The 26,031-nt window shown below is 32.9% G+C and overlaps 2 protein-coding genes across 2 annotated transcripts in view; one reads left to right on the top strand and one right to left on the bottom strand.

The window, feature by feature from the left end:
• Positions 1–26,031, bottom strand: part of LOC124359627 (filamin-A-like) — a 154,833-nt gene that overhangs the window by 64,239 nt on the left and 64,563 nt on the right. The window contains 4 exon segments of the mRNA XM_046812528.1: positions 17,196–17,363; positions 18,940–19,019; positions 21,273–21,414; positions 25,308–25,415. Coding sequence (XP_046668484.1) covers positions 17,196–17,363; positions 18,940–19,019; positions 21,273–21,414; positions 25,308–25,415 — 498 coding nt within the window.
• Positions 5,722–7,417, top strand: LOC124359628 (MAPK/MAK/MRK overlapping kinase-like). Its single transcript, XM_046812530.1, has one exon. It carries the CDS (start codon positions 5,949–5,951, stop codon positions 7,368–7,370), a length of 1,422 nt encoding a protein of 473 aa, XP_046668486.1. The 5' UTR covers positions 5,722–5,948; the 3' UTR covers positions 7,371–7,417.

Consider the following 26,031-nt stretch of genomic DNA (forward strand, 5'->3'; position numbering starts at 1 on the left):
TATTAGATTTAAAGAGAATTTAAGAAACAATAAAAAATAATTGATTCAAAGGGGAAAACCCACATATAGTATGTTGTTAAAAGGAATAGAAGGTAAGAAGTACCTAACATAACTAAACCAGAAAAACAGTCCAAGGTCAGACAAAAACATGGTGGGAAGCAACCTTGGAAATACCCACTTCTGAAAACTATTAAAAACTAATTTGGTGAGTGTATTTAGAAATATAATGATAAAAATAAATTAGGAATAAGATAATTTTCTCTAAACATCAAAAGTAATATAACAAATTGGAAGTAAAGAAATCAGTAGGTAGTATTGTTGATAAATTATCAACTTTTTGGTGATGAAAACAGTGAATCACAAGTGATTATTAAAATAAGCTTTTATGACAAATACAAGCACAGTGAGTCATACAATATTTTATCAGAACAGTGTATTCAAGGTGAAAGAAGAAACAGCTGATACACCTACATATGTGTGTTACCATGTTAGTGTTATCATGTGCTTCTGCTAAGCACATACTAATGGTGATATATTATCTGATTCATTTACACTCTCAGTTCCACTTGTATCTAATCTGTTCCTGTTAACTGTTGCTGTCACAAGTTTTATGTTGCCATTTAAAAGTCTGATTATGTTTAGTAGGACACAAGGTATAAAATCTTGCTAATCAAATTTTGGCTTCACCATACTATATTTTTGGGTTAAAATAAAAACAGAAACCAACATCATATACATAGCTAAGAAAAAATGTTATACATAGCTAGGTTAAAATGTTTCTGTTTTTAGGTATTGCACTGAGGAGTTTAATTTATTGTTATTTTTTACTATTTATTATTGTTGTTGTTGTTATGCACATTATCTATTCAATATTGATCATTGTTGGTTGTTTAGTTACGTATGTAAGTATATACATATATATAAATACTATATATATATATATATATAGTATTTATTTATTATCTATATATTACAGGTATATCCATCTATATATTATTATTTATATATCTATATTTATCTATATATTATTATCTATTATTATTATTATTTGGTTATATATGTATGTATGGATACTGGAGCATTTATTATTTATTATCTAATATTGTTTTAGGCATGTAAACAGTATTGTAATACTATATAGTATTGTTGTGCATCACACATTGTAAACACTGTAAAAATGGCAATGCCGTTAAATAAATAAATCAATGAACCATCCCCTAAGGATATGAATTATCACCATCAGTTCATAAAAAGATAGATTTTTGGCTTCCATATTGATGTACAAAGTTTTATTTATACACTGTATAGATTAAGCCACTAAGAAGTTATTATGTCCTTCTTATTGTTTTCAGTGCCCCAGTACATGCTGCTGCTAAGATCTAGCTACATGAAAATAAACTTTATTGTAATTGTAATAAATAAATTCCTAAGAGGTAAAACTATTGGATTCTAACTAGTAATTCATAAAGTTTATTTTCTCGCTACAATGTAATATTTTACATGAAATTAGTATGCATCGCCTTATTTATATCATATTGTTATCAAAATTAGTTATGAAATAGAGTTTGGATAACAATTTAATTTTAAAACAATTCACTCAAAACTTTGTGTTTGCTTCTAATCAGATGAATGCAATTTGTTTTAAGTGTAGTTCCAACTATCAAATCTCATGTCAGCGCGTTGTAATTATTTAATTCAAACATCGCCGAGTACTGATGTAAACATAATCCTTTAATAGTTTGACTAGTCGCTCACACCTGACAACACTCTACCAAACCAGTGATTTGGTCCGTCTGCGGCCGTGAAACTGAAGCGGAAGTGTCAGACTGTTTACAAGTAAATAAAACAGCTAGCCTATGTAACAAAAATAAAGTTTACTTTACTAATGAATAATACGTATTATGTCTTACCAGACTAAATTATAGTACAGCACTTCCAAACGTATCCAAACACAAAACCGGAATCACACACAATGAGCAATATAGCACAAACGATCCGAACACGCGAAACGACGTACGGTATGATACACGAAACGACACGAACACGACGCGACACACGCGACTCACTGAGCGACTGAGCCAAGACGGCTGTCTGGTCTTACGAGGAAGCGATGTTGCCACGTCGACCACATTCTTAGCCGCGATCACCTTACGGTATAGAAGACCGGGTGGGGGAGCAGTGAGCGGCAACACCGACCCTGTAATGGGGCCGTAATACCACCGACTCAGCATCAGGCACTGGACTGAACTCGGTCGTCGTGTGGTCGAAAGGTCGTGTATATCCAATTGGAATTTCCTTCTGAGATTTAGTGCTAATCTTCATCTGTTGATCGATGAATGCTCGACTGCAGATGAGTAAACATTATTCGTATTAATCTTAGTTCGGTTGCATTCAAATAAAAAACAATAGGTTCTAATTACTTACCGATTGTATAAGTCTACGAATAAAAGCTGAAATAATTCATTGGTGCCATAATCAATGGGTAGATCAAGTTATAAGTGGACTTGGCCTACTTTAGTTCAAGAATAATGATTAACAATTTACAACTAGTAACGTGGCAGTAAGAGGGTTAAGATGTAGAATTCGGTTTTATTATCCAAACATAAATTCTATTGGAACCTGCCACTTAAAAATATCAACCAAGAATCCCAGCCAGCAACTTACTGGCAAAGGGGTTTGCTAAAAATCTCGTCTCTATTTAGCTAGTTTTGGGACATTTTAAAATATTTTTAACCAATTCTCAGACATAATTGTATTTACCATGAAATACGTTAAATAATATCAAATTAAAAAAAAAATTATTCGTCCAATAAATAATAAACAATATTCAAAATAATTAGCCTAAAAACCTTTTTCAAACAGTTTTTTAGTTTGTCCTCAGGAGATACGTAGGATACATAAAAAGTAATAAGCTCTTATCCTATTCCAATATACGAGTACTATAATTATAATGTACACCACAGATTTATCTCGATAAATAAGTAACATATAATAATAAGTAAATACCGCAACAATTTATACGTTTTTTTTTCAGAAATTGTAAGTTTATTCAGCATTACTAAAAAAGTACAAGAAGAAATACGTTAAATACAAATTTATGTAAAATATAAGCATGTAAAAAATTCTAAAAATAACTAAGAATTACCGTCAAACAAAAATGCAATACGTACTTGACAATAAAATCTATATAAATCGATTGTAATTTACAGCTGATTTACACAGAAGCATTGGAAGAGTTGTAAAGCCTCCAATTATACAATATATACCACTTATAAAATATTGTATGGATTTTGGTTCACAGTTTTATTAAAAAAGCTGATTGTGGTTATTTTGGTATTGCGCAAGTGAAAGTTTCTTTGCGTTTTAAATTTAAAACAGTTAATTTGTGAACGTCCGTCAGTATAACGGACGCTGAGATTTTACGCAGATAGTTTTTACGTATATACGGACGTTGGGACAGAAAGGAAAAATACGTATAATTCTATAGTAAATTGAATAAAAAACACTTAACTACACACAATGAATAGTCGGAGTTGAAAATTATGAGTTACGAGTAGTTCCCATAGTCTAGTGGTTCCTAAATAAAAATCGTCCACTTACTTGGAGGCTTAACTCTCCCTTTGTCATATAGACATTTAAGGACCTGTTTTAGAGATTTTATCAAATCATAGTGTTAAATACTTCACACTATCACCCCTCCCTACAGGACAAATTAGGCGTTCCTTGTACCAACTGAATTCCTGCACTACTTTGATGGCTGTAGATAGCCAGTTCTATTGTGCTGTTAGTTGCAGTGAACAAGATAAATATTGTTATTATTTACTCGAGTCAGAGTCCGGACTCCAGCAGCAGCTTACCGCGACGTCTCGTAACAAAGCGGCCAGTGAGGCGGGACGGCTCGATCTCCGCACAGGAAACTGTTTTTGCCTCTTGGACAGCAACAGAATCTTTCCACATTCTTTTTTCTTGAAACTTCCATCCAGCCAGCCATTCCTCGCATTATCGGCCATTTCATTTGCTTAGGAATTACATCTATTGCGTTCGTTGAAAGTAGCAGAAAGCTGACCCCAAACATTTCTCGAGTTCCCTCAGGCTTGTCGCCAGTTGCTAGCGGAAGCTATTGTTACGGTCATTTACACTGCTCAGGTATCTGTCCAGAGTCCGCAAATTAGCTTCTGGATTCCTAAAATTACTTAGAATTCAAAACTCTTCCGATACTTTATTGATATATCTACATACTATCGCAATAATACAGTAATAGTATGTTAGGGCTTTTATTCATATCAATCTCCAAATTAATATGCTTCGTAATAAAAAAAATCTTATTAACTTTCCTGAAATTGTGGTTTAATGATATCATTTGATTTCTGTTGTCTTTTTTCGTCTTCCCCGACTTGTCTTAGCCAAAACACCATTATCATGACTTTCATTGTCAATAATTTTGCTTTTTCTTTTATCAATAATGTATTGTAAAAATCTCACAAAAGCACACTAAGTTTTTCTTGTCAGTAAGGAAACAAAAAATCCCTACTTTAGTCAAGAAACAACTGTCGATCAATCAGCAGGTGAATGTGTATATAAGTTTTATTGAAATGATATCTAGGATTGAAATCAATGTTTTTGATAAGGAACTAACTGTATGCCATATTTTGTAGGAACAATAAAACAATACTTTATTCAGGTACATTATTATTGAGTATTGTACGAGATTGTAGTGTCGTCGTGGACTTATCCTCCTTTCCTCCACGTTCAGGGCCCCTTGCTCCCTCTTAACCATCATTTCCAGGCTGGCTTTCTAAGTGACGACCAGGTTATCCTCAAATACCTATACCCTCCTTAGGACTAACAAGCAACAATTTTTTTGTAATGGGACCGCATATTAATTTTTTTCTTTATTTTAATTTACTAACGTGTTGCTAAAATGCACCCGTAGTAACATGATCGGTGTTTTGCGACATTTAAATATCAAAAAGCTTAGAACTCATTGAATATTCGTAATATTTTATACAATCTCTGAAAATTTTATAGAATTTTAAATAATATCCAATCAATGTAAAGTCGTATTGATCAAAGGCAAAGCCACCTCAAGTTATACTAAAGGAGCGGACAGGTGTGTCTCCTAGTTATATATACTGTACACCCTGTAAGCCCGATCGAGTACAACTATACATATTAATCTGCAATGATTGCACTGCAGTTGTATTGGGTAAGTTGGTAAGCCAGCTCTGGACTCAATCAACACTTATCAAGTTACAATATTTAGTCTCAAGTATAACCAAATGTAGAACAAAAATGAAGTTTATATTATCCTTTTATACGTTTATAATGAGATTTCAGGATTAAATCCAAGCTTATGAGATGCATCTCCCTCTCGACTGCTGAATGTGTGTTTCTACCTTAATGTATTGCACATTTCATACCCTTACAATTATTCTCCTGGCCTGATTTAAAGATACTCTCAAATAATGCTGTAAATACATACTTTTATTTTTCTTGGAATAACATTTTATCAGAGCTGTGAATAAAAATCAAATATTTTACCTACTTCTATACCCTACTGTTACACAATGCACTTCGCGCTGAAAAATGTTATATCTATGTCAGAATTAGTAGTACCTTACGGGGAAATCTCCCATTACGAATGCATAAATATAATTTACAATAAAATACATATTTTATACATGATCCAAGACGAATCGTTTCAATTCATTAACATATGATTGTATAGTTTGTTGTTCTTAGCGGTTGTGTACATATAACCTATGCAGAAAGTTTGTTTTTAATTAGCCAATTCACAGTTTATTGCCAAATTTTATGAAGAAATATGCAATAGAGATTTAAAATACTCAGAATGTTTTTGAGTAACATTCTTAAATTCGGCGATTTGTACATAAAGAAAAAGGGCCATCTGGTTTGTACAAGTGATATTCTCAACTGGAATATTTACTATGTTTAGCGAGTTTCAATCTCAATACATTACTTTGAGTCATATCGGAGAAGGAACATTTTCTGAAGTGTTAAAATGTAAAAAAATTTGCACCGGGAAAACTTTTGCTGTTAAGAAACTTCGGAAACAGTTCAAACATTTCAGTGAGGTTAAAGGCTTACCCGAAGTGTTTGTTTTAGAAAAACTGTCTTCTCACCCGAACGTGTTGCCTATGTTAGAATACGTATTCGACTCTCAGGATAAAAAGCTATATATGATATTTGAGCTAATGGACATGAGTCTGTACGATCTGATCCACGCGCGGAAGAGGTGTCTATCAGAGACCCGAGTGAAGCACATGGTCTATCAGCTTTTGATGGGCGTCGATCACCTACACAAGAACGGTATCTTCCACCGAGATATAAAACCAGAAAACATACTGATTAAGAAGTCGGTGGTGAAGCTCGCGGACTTGGGTTCCATCCGAGGAACTCGCAGCCAGCAGCCATACACCGAGTACATCTCGACCCGCTGGTACCGCGCTCCGGAGTGTATCCTCACGTCCGGCAAATACGGGCCTAAGATGGACATCTGGGCCTGCGGCTGCGTCTTCTTCGAACTGCTCACCTCCAAGCCGTTGTTTCCCGGAGCCAACGAGATCGACCAACTGACCAAGATCCATCAAGTGGTCGGCACGCCGAGCCCTCGAGTGGTCACTAAGCTACGTCACAACAAGTCAAGGGTCGGTGACATCAAATTCTCTCCTTATCCTAGCGTAAATCTTGCAGTCATCCTGCCCTTCACCAGCGACGGAGGTCGAGAACTTCTCAAACGCATGTTGGTGTACGATCCGGACATGCGTATCAGCTCTTGCAGACTGGTGGAACACCGCTACTTCGGCGACATCAGGCTGGCCGATACCGCGACAGACGGCTACCTTTGCGCTCACAGGACGAAGCAACTGAGCTCCACCTCTTCGACGCTCAACTTCCTCCTTCAGAAAAACACTAAACTGAAGCCACCGGTCGTGAAACAAGAGCAGAAAAAGCCGACCGGATCTAAACTACTGACTAATTCGTGGGCACCTTCGACCAAAACTTCCAAAGTGGTTTTGCCAGAAAGCAAGAGCAAACCCGCAATAGGAGTATCGCCAAATAAGAGTAAAAGAAAGCCGGGTATGAACAGTTCACCTACTAAAACGTCAACATCCAAAAAAGTGTCTTCGATTAGACCTGTCGCAAAATTAAACGAACAAAAAACAGAACAAAAAATAAAGGCAAGTACGATGACAAATTTACCTGCCGTAGTAAAATATACTAGTAACGAGCAACAGATCAAGTTAACCAAGAGTCAACTTCTTGGATTCAGATTGAATGGGATCAGAAGTGTTTTACCGCCTATTCCAGAACAGCTAGAACTCGTGTCTAGAAATTGTAACTATTAATCTAATATGTATGAGAATTTTAAAAATATACATAACTAACATCCTAACGAGACATTTTTATTTAAAAATCTTACTTATTTTCTCGGCAATCAGACGTTTTTATTTTTCGAAGACTTGTGGTGCGTTGCAACAGAAAGGAACTTAGTGCACTTTCCCAATCAAATCCAGATTTTTATTGTGATGTTATCCTAGATAGATTGTATCATAGATTGTAAACATTATAAGGAGAACAATTACCAAACAACACATAATACATTTAAATTATTACGAATTATTATATTGCTTAGTTGTGAGTATAAGATGTAACTGAATAACCCGGGACGGAAAAACGCAAGACGCGGAGCTGGCCCCACCTCCGTGCTCGTGAGTGGGGATGCGTGCATGCAAGGCGACTGACTACCATTCAATAACACTCCTTATTTGCTAATACTATAGGAAGTTCATCAGGAAACAAGCAGGTATTCAAATATAGCCTTGAGAGAACCAATGCAAGATCCTAGGTTGCTACTAATTCACCTAGTTTTTTCGCGGGACGATATTCGCTTGTTCGAAATATAATATTCAAAACAATCTGTTACACCAGATGAAGGATACGGTTAAACACGGTCTCCCTTTTTTACCTGCACAACATCTGTCTTGAAATAGATCGACGTTAAACTTGACAAACAATTTGGATTTATAGAGGTTTGAGTGAGGTACAAAATTCCAGACCCTAAAACAACCTTTGAAAATCCTAAATCCATTTGATACAGCTTTAACCTTTCGTGTAAGATAATAATTGTTATTTAAAAGTTCTGAACACCACAATGATTTACCGTGCAGTAAATATAAAATTGCGCCACTTAAAAAATTTCACATTGTACATTTATTTAAAAAAATGTGTACTAGTTTAGGTTTTATATTTTGGTAAATGTTATGAAATGTGTTTTAAGTACATTATTTTAAACTTTTGCTATTTTGCAGCTAGGCTGTTCATCGAAGTATGGAATGACGCGAGATAAAAGTTATGAAGGACCCAACAGAAATTGTTTGTTTGTCAAACACAAACGAAGGATTCTTTATTCCTCAAAATATACGATAATATACAGAGTGTTTAAAAGAAAATTAAACTACGAATTGAACGAAATGTCTCTTACTGTAAACACTATTAGACATAAAGAAAAATTGAGAAGTATGCATACAAGATTATACAGGGTTAGGTTTACATTTGAGTTTGTTCAGAAGTGTAATAGATTTTTTAGAAGTACAATATTGGTGGCATCGATAAATGAAGAATTACTGCGCAGAACAATACAAACATAATATTTATTTCTTTATTAGAGTACAAAGAATAATTTGAGGAATTGCACATGTATTTAGGGTGGACATCTGATAGATTAATTTGAGGGGTAAGCACGGGGCAACCAGTAAAATATGAGTATTGTTTTCTGTTATACTTGGTGCGCAGCAGAGCCTTTTTCACAGGTTAACAATTTACCTTTTGTGATAAACAATAGCGCACAATTGTTTGCGTTAAAACGTTTTTCTACTATTTTTAGGTGTTTGTATCGTTACTTCCGGTCAACGAACGTTGTGATGAAAACTTATGTAAGTTAGTTACGTAGTCATTTTTCTCGATTACTTCTACAACGGTTCAGCTGAGTTAAATTTTCCCGAAAGACGTTGAATAATACAGGAACAGAAGAGAAGTCTACGGTGTTGTAACCACAGTTGGCGGCATTACTTGGGGTCAGGTCTGTGGTCCGTTGCATTAGAAAGGGAAAAGGCAGTAGAACAGCAAGCAATGAGGTGTGGTGTGGGGGGGATGGAGGTATCTAACGGAACCGAGTGTAAGACTGCTAGCTGCTGGCTTCAGTAGGGCAAGAGGTCAGTGACCTGACCTGTCAACTCTCTAACATGACTTTCCTTCCACCAGGTACCGGGGGCCAGGCCGGCACTGTGCTATCCATCCCTCTCCCCCTTGCGTAGTACATTGCGACCCCCCACCACTCATGCATATAAAACTACTCTAGCCCTAGAGATGGTCATGAGCTCACGCTGTAACAGTATCCGAGCGTACTGTAACTTTGGTCTTATACTCCAAAATCGGGTGCCGATTGAACGCTAGAATCCAAAAATTAAAATCATTACATAACATAGTAAAAACATCGTAACTACATAACGAATAGTTAACGATATTTTTTTGTCATTTGAATAACGTAAACCTATACAGAAGATCTGAAATCACTGAACGCAATGACCGATATATATTTAAGTTACGAGTTTGACATTTTCTGCAAACATTCAGGGAGGAGGGTTCTCGATACGATACAAATCACTGAACGCAATGACCGATATATATTTAAGTTACGAGTTTGACATTTTCTGCAAACGTTCAGGGAGGAGGGTTCCCGATACGATACAAATCACTGAACGCAATGACCGATATATATTTAAGTTACGAGTTTGACATTTTCTGCAAACGTTCAGGGAGGAGGGTTCCCGATACGATACAAATCACTGAACGCAATGACCGATATATATTTAAGTTACGAGTTTGACATTTTCTGCAAACGTTCAGGGAGGAGGGTTCCCGATACGATACAAATCACTGAACGCAATGACCGATATATATTTAAGTTACGAGTTTGACATTTTCTGCAAACGTTCAGGGAGGAGGGTTCCCGATACGATACAAATCGTAATTTAAACCAATAATTTACAGAAATTTTGATATGTTTAAAACTTCGTAAAGTCTAATACCTCAAATACTTTTACTATCTGAATTTCTATATACTGTATATAAAGCGAAACCTCACTTAATCATTATTAATTATCCAACTTCCCAACATTGCAGAAAGTTGAAATTCGGCACACATTATCTCATGAATTTAAATAGAAACACTAAATCATTTTCGTAAAGATCAAACATCTATAGGGGTTGAAATGGTTTTGCAACCCCCAGAACTATATTTTGTTTTAAACTTCTCGGTTTCCTAGATAGACGAAATTCGATAAATACGTGCTTCATGACTTACAACGAGAAACAAAAGCATTTTTAGAAGACCAACCACAATATGGGTTTTAGAAAGAGTTTCAGCCCCATATTTTTGTTTTTCAACTTCATGATGGCCTAGAAACGACGAAATTTGAATTACACTTATCATAAGTGCTCGTCTCTACTACGGCGCCGTAAATGCCTTAAACCGGAAATAGAATATAATGGCAGGAAGTAATCACTTCTAGACCGGAGTAGACTTTTCAGACCAACGTAATTACATACTTTCTTGATCGGGACAAGAAGGTAAAAGCTACTACTGTACAGGAAACAACTTCGTCGATAGGCTAGGAAGTTTATTACTATGAGTGAAAGTAGACGCTTTTTGACTGAAGAATACTTTTCAGACCTCTGAATGTATATATTTTCTTGATCGGTACATCAATCTAAACGTTTCTACGGCATCAAAAATATTTTATACCAGTAGACGTTTTATTGACTGACGTTGGTATTTCATACCTTAACATATGTATATTTTTTATTGTAAAAACAAGGTAATGTCTATTAATAACATCTGAAATATAACTCATTCAAACCAAATGTTCTTCCAAACTATGCACAAAATCTAATCTAAGAGCCAGTCGCATCTTGTCTCTTTTAAACCTCTTCAACATGAATACTGAAATAATATAGACCATATAAAACATTTTTATGGAGGAAACCATAGAAAGAACTACGGTACCTTATTTGTACCTTTGATGCATCTCATGGGTATTTTACAATATACACTCAGTATATTTGTAAAATCTATATAAATAAAAAAGTTTCAAAGGGCTAATAATTCTTAAATCTAAAAATGAAGTCAATTGTTTTTAAACATAGACTTACAGGACAACTAAAACTTCTCTGACAGTTACATTGTTAAGTGTTGGATCATGAATATCTACAGGTGTTTGATAAATCAATAGGTACCCATCATATATTTGAAATAAAACATTTTATTTTTATAGTAAAGATTGTGAGTGATATAAAAAGAAAGCTTAATTCATAACGTTTTTTATCTATAAATTATTCAACTACAGTTCTTCATTTACTCCAGTGTTGGTAACATATTTCTCCAACCATCATCGGATATCTGCCACTGAGGCATGCAGCATGTGTGCTGGAATGTTTGTTAACACTTCTTGCACTCTGTTTTCAAGATCCAGTCAAATTATTGGGTTGGTTTTGTACACTTCATGAGTAACTGTATACAGCTGACTCAAATTGGATATTGAATTATCAAACACATTCCAGCACACATGCTACATGCCTCAGTGGCAGATGTCCAACGGGCTGTTGGAGAAATGTGTTGCCAACACTAGAGTACATGTCAAATTGTTGTTGAATGATTTAAAGAGAAAAACCTAAGAATACAACTTTCTTTTTATGTCAGTCACAAGTTAAACTTTATGCCGTTTCAAGCCCTTATTTTTGACCATAACACTATGGGAGATTTTTCATTTAAAAATATAATTAATATACATCCAAAAAGATTTGTAATTGTTGTAAAATATATACTTTTTAAATATTTTAATGGTGAAGTATAACATGATTTGAAACATTTTTTTATAATAAAAAGTGTTTGGATTTTTTAAATTATATTTTTAAAATTTGACATCTCCCATAATTTTTACAACTAAATATCAGGGGCGTAAAACTGCATGGGGTTTAACATAGTTCTTATAGGGGGGGAAATCAAGGTCATTTTACTACAGCCTTTATGCCCCTGTGAAAGATTATTTAAAAGTTCAAAATTTTGGCTAAAATGCAGTTTTATTATATTTTTAAAGACGTACAAAATTAAACTGGTCAGCATTTTTTTAAAATAGAGAAGAAATTATCTTTATCTAGTTAGTGAAAGCATTCATACAAAAGGTCAGTTCAAGGTCAATAACAAGAAACAAGACAGTGTGAATGTATTGAATCTGCAATGGTTTGGAGCAAGGCTGGACCTCACTTTCAAATTCCTTACATGCCACAATGAGTAGTCTAGAGAGGGGTGGAGAGGGGGAGGTAACAGTACTACTGGCCTACTCCTGCTCTTACTGAACAGATGGTGGTTTATTTAAATTATATTTTTAGAGCTCAGAGTTTATAGGTATTTTGTTTATTTAAAACATATATATTGTACATGTATGAATTCACTGTTTCTTGTGTGATACAAATATAATCAAATGACTTCACAATTTATCGAGTTCTTTAGTTATGTTCTAAAGAACACCACTGTAATACAATGCTCAAGTTCAATAGAAAGTGAAATTGTTAATATGAAGGGAGAAACTTGCACATGGACAGCTTTTCTACTGAGTTGTCTTGTGAAAGCTAAGTATAAAGGCAACAAGTGGTGGAAGGCAGAGAAATCAAGTAATTATTGGAAACTGAACGAGTTTCTCAGTGACAGCCTGCTTTCTACAGCACTCTGGGCCATTGGTATTCCTGGGCACAGTCTGTACCTGGTGGAAAGCGACTGACTGCGACATCCCTCATTATGTACTTGCCCAGCTAGCTCTCTACACAAGTTATGCCAGTGACAATCATTAGTGCCTTGTACCTAACTTTCTAACTTACTCATTTTGTCGTATTCCTGGGCACAGTCTGTACCTGGTGGAAAGCGACTGACTGCGACATCCCTCATTATGTACTTGCCCAGCTAGCTCTCTACACAAGTTATGCCAGTGACAATCATTAGTGCCTTGTACCTAACTTTCTAACTTACTCATTTTGTCGTATATGCAACACATTGAAATTAAATTATTTACTAGTCCAATATCGTTACTATTTTACATAACTTGCTTCAAAATAGGTATATTTATTAATAAAAATAGTTAATTACTATTTAAAATAATACATAAAAGTATAGTTCTTCACAATAATTTAATAATTTTATGGTATATTTAAGTAAATTTACTTATTATTATTAAAACATTAATAATTGAGTTTCAAGGAAATATTATACACTTATTTTGAAAGCACTTATTTTAAATCTCATAGCATGTAAAAGGTAATTCATTGAAAATATTCAGTTTCATATAAAGCAATACATTTTAAATATGCATAGTAATTTTACAAAAAACTACAATAAAACAAATTAATGTATGAAGCAAAACCAATAGTATAAAAAATGTCCAATTTTATAGTAATACAGGTATATTACTATGATTCTGATGATAGATTCATGGTAAGAATCAAAGTTTGTATGTTAAAGTAATTTAGCTCAAATAAATTATTGATATTTGTTATTGTTGTTCTGCAATTTGTTATACTTTAACCAATTGCCCTAGATTGCCAAAAAAGGAAAACTATCCTTTATAAATGTTTGTTTTCATTCAAGTATGTATTAATTTTAAAACTGGCGATGGTCACACAACATTGGTTTTCTTATATTCTTTGAGTATTATCAAACTGAAGCATTTTAGACGTTCTAAAATATGTTCATAGACAGTATTAATCACTCCAGAACATGTTTACTGGAAAAACCTTACGGTCATTTTCATTTTTGATTGAAATTTAATGTACACATGGAATAACAATCACGGGAAGAGAACATTTATTAGGCTCGTTAATCATGGCCTACACATCACAAACAGACTACTTACAAGAGGTGCAGCGTTTCTGGATTCCATAGAACATATAATTGCGGACCATAGCGCAGTAGTTTTGACAGTAAAGTCGACCTTGGGAAATGATAAACCAAAAGAAGTCTCATGATATGACAACTATAGTTTTTCAAAGCGTGCCATCAAGGATGAACAGCTGCCTTTACTAAGGAAGCCTCTAAAAACTGTAAACTAACCAATTTAAGTCAGTGACCACTATTTATCTGAGGACTCCTTTGATAGATTTTTTCAAATCTTTAATTACAATTTTGACATACTTTTTCCATTAAAACCTTCTAAGAAAAATTAAAAAACTGAATTTAACACCAGTTTAAAAATAAATCTCGGGTATATGGCAGACCCAGGCTTAAAAACTTAGTATTTCTTTTAAACGATCATTTCAAATCAGCAGTCTCACCAAAAAAATGTGATGTACTATACATTATATTTTGAAACAAACAGTACATACTAGAGGTAACAGAAGCCAAGAAGACCTTCAATGTAGACATGGCGTATATGCCATCATGTCATCCTCCAACTCACACAGGCCAAAGAAGCCATATGCTTCCTGCTCAGAAAGTTCTGACAGCATAAACAATGTCTTCATAGAGGTTGTTGAAGAGACAGTGACAAACCTTCCAGAGATGGACTTCAATCCTCTTATATTGCAGATAGGACAAGGCTTATATTAGACTAATGGTTAGAGGTGCAGCCACTAGATATTATAGAAATAGTAAAAAGGCTAAAGAACTCTAAAGGTCCAGATATCTATGGTGTTACTTGCTTTGTTTTGAATGTGGTGATTTATAAAATAGCAAACACTCTATCAGCAGTATAATAAACAGGTGTCTTAGTAAAGGTACTTATCCTGATACAAGATAAGAAAACCTGAGGAACTGGTGAATTGCAGGCCTGTTTTGGTCTGTCAGTAGTGACTAAGGCCATGGAGTCATGAGAGTCATGGAGTAATGAAAAAAAAAAAAAAACAGTTGGTTAATTTTTTTAGTCAAACAATCTGCTCAGCAACACCCAACATGGCTTCAGGAGTGGACGATCCACAACTACTGCTTTATTATCCATAGCATCAAAGATAATGGAAGCTTTTGAGGCTGGTGCCTCTGTAGCTCTTGGGCTCTGTGACCTGAGCCGAGCATTCGATTGTGTGCTGCATAAAATTTTACTTAGCAATCATGTGGGATCAAAGAAATGGTTTACAAAACCATTTCCAGATACCTTGAAAATAGATAACAGAGGGTATCGCTTGATAGGGCTACTTCAGGTAATATGGAAGTCATGAATGGAGTGCCATAAGTCTCCATCCTGGGACCTTTACTCTTCTTAATTCATGTGAATTACTTAAGACTGGAAGGCAGGGCGGTGCTGTTTGCAGACGACACTATGCTTCTGTCCAGTGGAAAGTTGATACACTCAGTGCTTCAGGAAGCCGTAGACTTCTTAGCAGATGTCGAGAGGTGGTTCACCATAAACAAACTAAAGTTAAATTAAGAAAAAAACACAACTACTACAGTATTCTGTACTCTAAACATGAATATGTCTTAGAGGGCAGTTAGGAGGTTGTTAAATTACTTGGTTTCTGGCTGAACCCAAAGTTAAATTGGAATTGCTACTTAGATAAAGTCTGCACAAAACTATCCACGGTTATCTTCTTGATGAGAAACCTGAGAAACGTGGTACCAGAGCAGTACCTGGTAGCAGGGTTCCCCACACACTTTTTCACAGCCACGTAGGCTATGATAATCTGCCCTGGGACCATACGTCAGCATGCAGCAGGATACTGTTATTCTCAAAAGAAGGCACTGCGCATCATCACATCCTCAGACCATTTAGAGCATTATAAACTTATTTTTAAACCCCTCAGGAGATTAACAGTTCAAGGACTCCCAATATGTAATGAACTCGCTTATATATAAAGAATGTATCACATGAAAACACTGTACATAAATGCTTTTGAAACAAAAATGATTTTCTTTATTTTGACTATTGCTAAGTGATAAAGGGTTGTAACGACATTTAAAAAAAATCTTTTAACACATCTAAAAAAATTGTTTTGAACTTTATCTAAAATCATTGTGCAAATATGTAAAAAGATCATGCCAATAAGAATATAGTTTGTTACAAGGATTAGACAAAAATGTCAGTTTCATACAGTTTTATCAAAACCATATGATGAAGTAATATATAATTTCATTTACAACAACTTTTTTTAATATCCTGTCAAAAAAGATCAAGCTTTAACTTTTTAACCCATTGCGGATCACTGACGAGCTGTGCTCGTCACGCAGCGGCCGGGCCTAACGACACGATGATGAGCTCAGGTCGCAAAAGCGGTCTGCTTTTAAGTTTCCCTCCAAATAGTTCTATTAATGTCTGATAGATCGGGCGATCGTCTTCACTTGTCAACTAAGAGTGTTTAACAACGGTCTACATTCAGAGTTTTCAAAAGTTGTATAAATATCCTACAGATCGCAGTTGTATGTCGAAGTTGAAAAATCATTCATATGAGTTTACTCTCTGCTTTTTAGCACTTCTGATTGGTTGTTTTCCTCAGCTGTTAGTATAATAGTAACTAGTATCGCATTTTATGGTATAATTTGCGTGTCATAATATGTGCTGATCGAAATGGAAAAATTACAATCGTCTGAAATTGATCGATATTTATTAGAGAGTGTTAGTGAGAGTAGTGGCCAATATATAAACAATATTTGTATTTAACTATTTTGTTTTTAAGAATATAGATGGAGACATTTTTATAAACCGGAATCAAGTTAAACGTAGATATGAAGTCCCCGTGCGTCAAAACAATACGATCCGCAATGGGTTAAGCTGGTGAAACTGCTGATAATGTAGGTTATTATGAAAATTATAAAAAAAAACAAACATTATCAACTTTGAAAGACAATATCAACTGAATTTGAATGAATGAAATTGCTTGGTAGGATAAGCAGTTTTTCCAAACATATAATTTAATTTAATGTTGTCTTTATTGGTATGAAGTACAACATCTCATAGATCACATTTTTGCACTAAAAGGGTTGATATGGTCAACACTAATATGTATTTGTGGTAATAATGCACACATAAATCCAACACGTTTGCATACAAAATTTAAATTATACAAATTGAAGTATTTTCCTTATTTTTAAGTTCAGAAATTGTATTTGTATCAAAATGCTAAAATGTTTCACTTACCAGGCACAGCTTCACCATTGAACTTCATCTCGACTAGATGGCTAAGGGCTTCATGTGGGACAAAAGATGCCAAAAACCTTTGGTTGCCAAGGTTCCGCACAAAGCTTGTCACATGACCTCCATTGACCAGGATCTCCAGATTCCCTGAGCCTGCTCCTGAGCCGTCAACTGCAACAAGTCAGTTTCTCATGTATCCAATTAAAGTGCATTAACTATTATAGAAAAAAATTCAAATCACATATTTTATTAACTTTTTTAGTTCTTTATAAGAGGGTTAATAATCTGAAATTTACATATTGTCCACCAGTCTTACTTAGTATATTACTTATACTAAATTGTTCAAACAGCTATATTGGTAGTTTGTTACATTTAGTTTTCCCACTTCTACATCCTTCCACTACATCATTCAACTTTTCCTCATTTAACTGCAGGTGCGATTGTAATGAAATTTTACATGGACATTCTTATGTTCCCTGGTTAACATATATGCCTAATCCCTCCTGGCCGAGCCCCACTGGCATTGAAAGCTCCTTTTTTGGCTTAATCAGCAGATAATAAGTGTATTTTTAATTACTTGTCAATGTCAAGAATAATAATTATAATAATTTATACACATATATATGCTATATTTATAAAGAACTATCACTGAAAAATTAATTATTACATTTTTACTCTACAAATTTCTAAACGAATTTAATGTAAATTCAAAGAAAACTCTCCATATAAACATTATAGGTTGTACCTTTTTATTTATCAGTTTCATGGGTCAAATTCACAGTAAAATCTCTTAACCAGCTGCAGTTAACCTTAATGTTTTCTGTATTATTCAGAAAAAAATTATACCCTTTAGAAATGTTTTAAACTGAGCCTATTTTTACTGGTTGAGATAGAAGCACAACTCGTATGATAACTGCATTATGTGACCTATCCACATGCACAGTGAAATGGTTAAGAAATTATTTACTGGGTGACTCATTCATCTCTGCCAGTTGTCACATCAATTTGAGTGACTTTTGCCAGTTGCTTATCAATAATTTAAAATGATGATATTTACATGCATGGAAAGTCACAAAACAATTGCATTAGAAATTAATAACAATTTATTTCAAATTTATTACATTATTTTACATACTAGATTATCATTATAAAAAAATCAAATAAATTTTCACAGAAGCAAATCTGGAGACAACATAAAACTCTGATGACAAATTTAGATAGGTGTGTTCTTTAGAATAACTCTTATATTCATTTGCTTTAATCTCTATAATATTTTATTTAAATTCAACAAAACGTCCTATGCCTATTTATTAACTTTTATAATGTTAATATTTTATTAAGAAAAATAATATCCAACAATTTATTCTTGTGGACTTTGGTTATTACTGAATAAATGTTTATATAATTTGACAGCATTTTGAAGGGATTTGTGCTAATCAGAATGCTAGATAGATTGTTTGAACAACAATAAAACAAAAATCAACAGTTGTTTGAACACAAGTTGTGTTCAAGTTCCTACATTGTCAATTTAAAGGTTAAGAGAACAATATTTCCATTCCTCCAACCCCCAACTTTAAGAAGAAAATAATTTCTGTCCTGATACAAAAATCACTTCTGTTGATCCCTAGTACATTGGTATTTTAAATAAATGTTGTTTTAAAGACTTACAATTAGTATTAATATTTTAAGATTAAATCTAAAACACGAAAATAATTTCAAATAATTATAATTACTAAATATTTCTTACTTTCGAATTCCACTGGTTGTCCAACCATCCCGTTTGGAATCCTCCCAACTTTTATGGCACAAGCATCGTATGCATGGCTCCTGTAAAGATATCAAATAAAAATTTAAAAATAAATAAGAATTGATTTAAAATAACTATCTTAAACAATACAATATTTTGACATTGTTAAATGAATTAAGATTTATCGATAACAACATAATAAATTACATCAATATTATTGAGCCATAAATGTGTAATAAATTAAAGTATTTCAATATTTATCATGATAAAATCAACAGATATGACTATGGCAGTTGAATTATTATTAAGTATACTAAATCATACTTATGAAGAACTATAGCAAACTCTTTAAGATGTAACAAGTATATTTAACACCTTTTTAAAATAAAAATGTACTTTGAAATATTACAAACTAATGGAAAGTAATTAATTAGTTGATTAAGAATGAATAGTGATGAAATTCATGAAATCATAAGGTAACATGGCAATCAAGAAAGTTAATGCAATTACCAAGGAATTTAATTATTATTTTTCCTATAATACTAAGAAACTAAATTAAAATATCAATGATTCGTATACTGCACTTTTATATAGAATCCTTATTAGCTAGAGAATTAGTTGTAAATAATAATTCTATAGCTTCAGATGTTGTAAATTAAATTCTAGTAATGACAGAACATAAGATTAAAAAACTGAAATCCTGATGCTGTCAAGATTAAGTGTAATGTGTTTGTCCCTAGCTTACAGTTTTGTAAATTTTTAGCCTAAGCTGTGGGAAAATTTCAAAATGTTTACAGCAGGATGTTATCATTACAATGTGAATGTAAGATTCATATAATTATATTAAATTTGTATTACTATTTAATAAGGTAGGAGACAAAACTAAATAAAAATCAAGATTAAATAAAAACAATAAATCTATTTCAATCCAAATCAATTTGGGTTTGCCACGTTAGTCTTGATACAATGATAGTGATTATACACATTGTTACAAAGCCTACCAGCTACTGAAATTTGTTGTTTAAAGATCACATTATATTGATGATACTTAAAAGGAAAATATGATTTCTGACATTTGTTACCATTACATGTTACAAAAATGGAACACTGTTTGAGAATTGGAATCTATATGGATGCTATAAGGTTAGGCAAGTACAATGAAACTAAATACAACTTGAACATTTTTATTTGTTTACTAGCATAGTTCAATAAGTAATGTTATAGTGTGATAGTACTAAATATAGATTACACGTTTATAAGTTATTTTGTGTAAGTATAACATAACATCTTAAAAGGAAATACATTTTCTTACATGATTTCTTAATTAAGACTGTTCTACGTCTATAGCTAAAAGATTAAAAAACTTCCTCAAAAGATTCCAATCCCTGACTAACTAGATATGTCTAGAGTTTCCTCTTAAAAGTATTTATATTTTGGTCTGATTTATTATTTTGTGGAAGAGATATAAAAATACATACAGAATATTTTGTTTTTTGAAATACATTTGCAGGTTGTGGGCAGGCAAATCCAGTTAACTGTGGCATCTGGGATAATAATTATTGAAATTTCATAGATATAGATTCAATAAATACTTAGAATTCCTAATGATATAAAGTGTTCCTTAACCGAAGTTTGTGGTTCAAGTTGTAATATTATTCTGATGGCTTTTTTGAGCCCTTAAAATGGAATTCAAATTATTAGTGGCAAATTAACAAACATTTTTTTACACCTGAGGAAGGGTTATAAGCTGCACCATTATCTTTAAAATTGCTTCTCACATAGTTGATGTTTCACTGTTGGAAAAAGAAAGAAGTCACAAGCTGCCACAATAAGGCTATTTTGAGTGGCTGCGCAATTGAAGGTGACATGTCTTAGTGAACTAATACTCATGGCAGCCTTAATATCTTGGTATGTAGATTATGGATTCCCTTCATTATTTTCCAACAGCAGCAGTATTTTCTTCAGACACAGCAGAATCTATATATGCGATCTTTAAACTCCCAAGCTAATGAAACACAACAGTATACAAAGGAGCACTGCACCCAAAAGCAGCGGACAAGTGATCAAGGAATTGCATTTCAGTGAAGCCACTTTTTTAAATAATAGAAAATTTTGAAAATCTCTTCTTTCCAGTTATTATTTTTAAATAATTTTGCAATCACAGAAAGCTCATACGGGCTTGTACTTGGCCTGCCTACTGCCTACTTTAGATTCATTTGTATGCAGAGTTTGTGCCTTCTGAAAAAAATACTGTATAGCAGTTATTGGATTTCTTCATTTACTTGGATTGTCGATCTGAAAGAAATATTTTAGAAATTGAATCAATTTATTACCTGAAAGGCGCGCCAGCAACACGTTGATCTTTGACTTTAACATCAATGGCATGTTCACCCACTTCCGTCACAGTGAAGTAGGCAACGGCTTGCTGACTAGAGGAGCGCGTCATTTTTATAGGTAGCTGCTGCTTGGATGGTGCTGTAAAAGTTTATAAATTAAATAATATATGTTTCTAAATCTATATTTATATAAATATAATTTAGTTATATTATCTTAAATGTGCTTGCTGTACTCAACACTCAAAGCAATGTTAGCATTGTTTTTCTCCATAATGTGCTGCAAATTAGTAAAAGACTAAACTTTATCAAGTTCATTTATGAATGTTTAACAGTGTTTTACATTGCCCAGGAGTGAAAACTGTAAGTAGTCTGCCTGAACATAGGTTGCTAAAACGTTTTACCTGTTTTACGAATATGCTGCCTGTACAACTGCACAATTTCATAGCAGCAAACACATAACAAATGTTTGTTATACTTTCACTGTATGTTTATTTGAACCCTATAATATACCACAAGTTGGTAAAATAATTATATAGTACTAAACATGTTATTAGGGTTGAGCTTTTAAGGAGGTTATTCAAAATGCTTTCAATTAGTTACTTGAAATTTTACATAATTTACACTCTAAAGACAACCTGCCGTGTAGCAGACTATATAAAGCACTGTCAAAGTCTCTATGTTAAAAAGAGTTCAAAAATGTTAACCAATTGCTCTATATTTTGTAACACAAAAGGATGGAACACTATATGCTAAGACTGACTAATTTAACCTTCAGACTCATTTCATTTATTCCTGTACTGACACACTATTTTCAGCCATTTGAAAGCATGTTGTAAAGTTTTTATACTGGTGATTGTTCAATCACTATATGAATTTATACAAAATAAGCAAAATTTTGAAATTATCAAATATATATTTAATTTAGACTTATATCTTTGAAATACATTTTTATTTCTTTGTGCTAAGTTTACACATGTATCAACCATTTGTAAACTTTTTGTAAAACTGTTAGTACTGAAAATCTAAACAATATATCACTTACTACACATAATTATTTTGAAAACAAAAAGACGTTAAGAATCAATAATATATCAGCACAATTAAGTTTGTATTAAGGATAATTTCATTTCTGTCTACCTGTCTGTTTTCACAATATCTTGAAAAAGAACTGACCTATACATTTTGCATGAAGCTTCACTTTTGTATGGGGAACACTGAGTTAGATTATGGTGAATTTTGCATTTACTGTGGGATGTAGCTGAGCGTTAGCAAATGTTTTTAATTGGTCTTGTGGGTAATCATGATGGCAATCAGAAAATATCAACATAAATAAATTTGTAAACAAATTCAGTATAATTGTAAATATGACATATTAGCAACACATATAGCCTAAACTATCCCAACACATAGCAACATAATTTTATGATGATTTATTTTGTAGAATGTTATCATACACTTATATGAAACCCAATTTAATGAACAAAATGTGACTATAATGTGACAAGACATCTCCAAAAAGATTTCCTATGTAGATTTAAAATTTTTCAGGAAACTTCATTTCTACATGAAGACAGAACAGTAAATTTTTACTATGACAAAAATGAGTTCTATGATGTTACATGTTCAACAATCCAATTTGGCTGAGCGCCGTTGAAACCTATCACTTAGTAGACTGACACAATTTCTTTTTTGTTTGCTGGTGAATGTATAAATTTCTTTTCCATATAATTGTCTGTTGTGAGCTTCCAAAATGAAATGAACTATAGACTTGAAATTTTGCATTGAACCTCAGCGATGCCTGATACATGGCACAAGGTCTGGTGTACTCCTACCTTGTTTATGATTATATATATAGTCTATATATATATATCTCACCCGGCAAGTGAGAGATCCGGGTTCGACTCCCGGCGGAGCAAGTACTTTTTGCGATTCAGTGTTTATTGAAATTATATATATATATATATATATATATATATATATATATATATATTTGCTGAAAATATGTTCTTTATAACTACACAACGAGAAAAAAAAAGAATTAAATTGAAAGTTACTAAAATTTGTTATGTTGATTTTTTACATTTAAGATTCTATTTGTTTTTAAGATGAAATATATATAATACACAATTAAAAGAAGTTTTTTTAAATGTCATTGAGTGACAAGTACTCAATATTCCCTGTAGACTATTGGGCTATTTGAACGCCTTAAATGCAAATTAGCTAAAGGTCCAAAAAATCAACAATTAAAAATGTTTATTTAAAATTTAAAATTGTTAAGCAAATGAAAAATAATACATTTGTTGAGATATTTTTCTCATTTTCTAATATTCTGCATTAAACTTAGATTTTGTAACTTAATTGAACTTAAAACATAACTTTCCTTTACCGGTACTCTATGTCTTAACAAATCCTAATTTACCAAAAAAATTATTATTTTAAAATTAAGATTACTTAAGTACGTTCACAACAACAGCGTTTTTCCGCTGTCAAATTTTTCAATAATAATGGCCGAAAACCATAATAGTTTTTTTTTACATGAAAAGTCTAAGTATAACGAGAAGGGTATCTAGGCTTTGCAACTTTTCACAAAATCAATAATTTCATTATGTTTTTCAATGTTTCTCCGTGTACCCAAAGGTACCTAACAAAATTTACCTCAAAAATTAAGCAATTGTGTGCCTGATGCAGTACACGATAGTTGAGGTATTTATTTAAGTGGGGGATCATATTTAACAAATCACCAAGATAGGCAAACAATAAAAACTCAATAAGGAAATGCATAGCAACGTGTGCTTCATCGGGTGAACGATCATTTTATGAAAACCCGGACACACAGTGGCAGTTGTGAAAGATCATGTGTACCCAATAGGGTACACTTTGTCAAGAAGATGTTAACTTTACAAAATTTACAATTTATTTACCATAAACATTCATTTCTACAAATTGATTATCTAGAAAATAACAATAAAAATTAATTTTACAGTAATTTTGATCTAATTCTAATACAATTATACTTTTTGACTGACACATTATTCATAACTTCTTATATTTACGAGGACTATCCAGAAAGTAACAATAATTTTTAATTGTGCGCCAGTGAGTGTGGCTACAGCCGCCATTTTGGTGTCAAAAAACTGGCGTTCAGTATGCATAGAACGTAGTGTAGTCGCATGCGGTCTGTATCTCTTTTACTTTTCTTACTGTGATTAATTCAAATGTGTGCTGCAATTGAAAATCCTGCCATTTGTGAAGTGCATTCAGTGATAAGGTTTTTGTTGGCAAAAAACCATAAACCAATTGAAATCTAAACCAAAATTGACTCTCTAACATCAGTACCACTTCACTATTGGTGTTCCTACTGTAAGCCCTGTTACATTGCCTTGATACATAAAGCTTGAAGTAAATTGATAAACTAGAGACCCTAACAGTGTTTGTATGAATTAAAGTAAATTGACAGTATCACTGTTTGCTGTTGCAGTGTAATGGCTACTGTGAAACTACTACACTACCAAAATATGTGGTGAGTGGTTGTATCACATCAACACAGAATGTTGTTCATTGTGGTTTTGAAGGTTTCTACCTCAGAGTTTGTATTTTATTTAGTGTTTCAATTAGTACAGCAGAGACTATAGTAGATGTATTACTGTTTCTAGATTTAACCAGCTCAGAGTTAGGCTTTCTGAGGAACTACTTTTAATGAGATTATTTTGAATTGCGTGATGATTGAGATATGTACTTACTCTATCTCTAACTGTAAATCCACAGACATATCTATAAAGCATAAATATAAATAAATGGTAATCACAGTTGTTCACTGAATACTTGTTTTTAGATTAGTTTAAGAAATCAGATCTTATAGTTTTCCATAACCTGTCCTGAATCCTCCTGTTGTTTTGTGTTATAAATCACACTTACAACAACAAAGAAATTTTAAAACGTTGTAGTTTAAGTATTATTTCCCTTTCGCTTTCAAAAACTGATGTCAATATCATGGTTTCAAGTTAGAGATAGATAAGTACTTTTATATTTTACCTGTAACAGTGACATTGATCTGTGCGAGAGGAGCATCAGTGTGGATGTGCAGCGTTGAGGCTCTGTGTAGTGGTAGCAGTTGAAGACTGTCCCCTGACACCTTCAAGTCTGTTTACAAAACAAGATGACAGATCTATCATTATTCACAACTGAACAATTGAATTCACATACTGAGTCATCCTGTTTTTAGAATGCTTGGGCATCACTCTCCCTGTCAGCCCTGTCAGCTAGTCAACCCTCTACATCACAGATGCATGCATAACAAAATAATTTCATTTTTATAGGGAAAAGTTTGGGCCTGCCTTAAGAGCTAGGTGTACTGCTGTTCGTCTTAACTTTAACATGAAAGAAATATGTTAAATCTCAAACACTTTTATGCTCTTATTTTAGGTTATACAATTATGGAAGATGTCTTTTTATTTCCACATTATTGTTACAAATATTTATGAAAAATAATCTAATAGAACTTATATGTTCATATACACAAATTACATGATGCTATACATTTATAGTTCATCAAATATTAAGTACAATACATAGAAGGTCTAATCTCTCTCTGCCCACAGTTGAAAACAAAACATGTTTCACTAAACTTTACATCATAATAATAATCATATAAAATAATCCTTAGAATATTTAAAAAACTTTAATCTTTAATTACAAATTTTAATTTTTAATTGAATAAATTTAAATCACAAAGCACAAATAATGTTTTTAAATTATG

The sequence above is a fragment of the Homalodisca vitripennis genome, chromosome 4 (genome assembly GCF_021130785.1).
Source record: "Homalodisca vitripennis isolate AUS2020 chromosome 4, UT_GWSS_2.1, whole genome shotgun sequence".
Taxonomy (NCBI): domain Eukaryota; kingdom Metazoa; phylum Arthropoda; class Insecta; order Hemiptera; family Cicadellidae; genus Homalodisca; species Homalodisca vitripennis.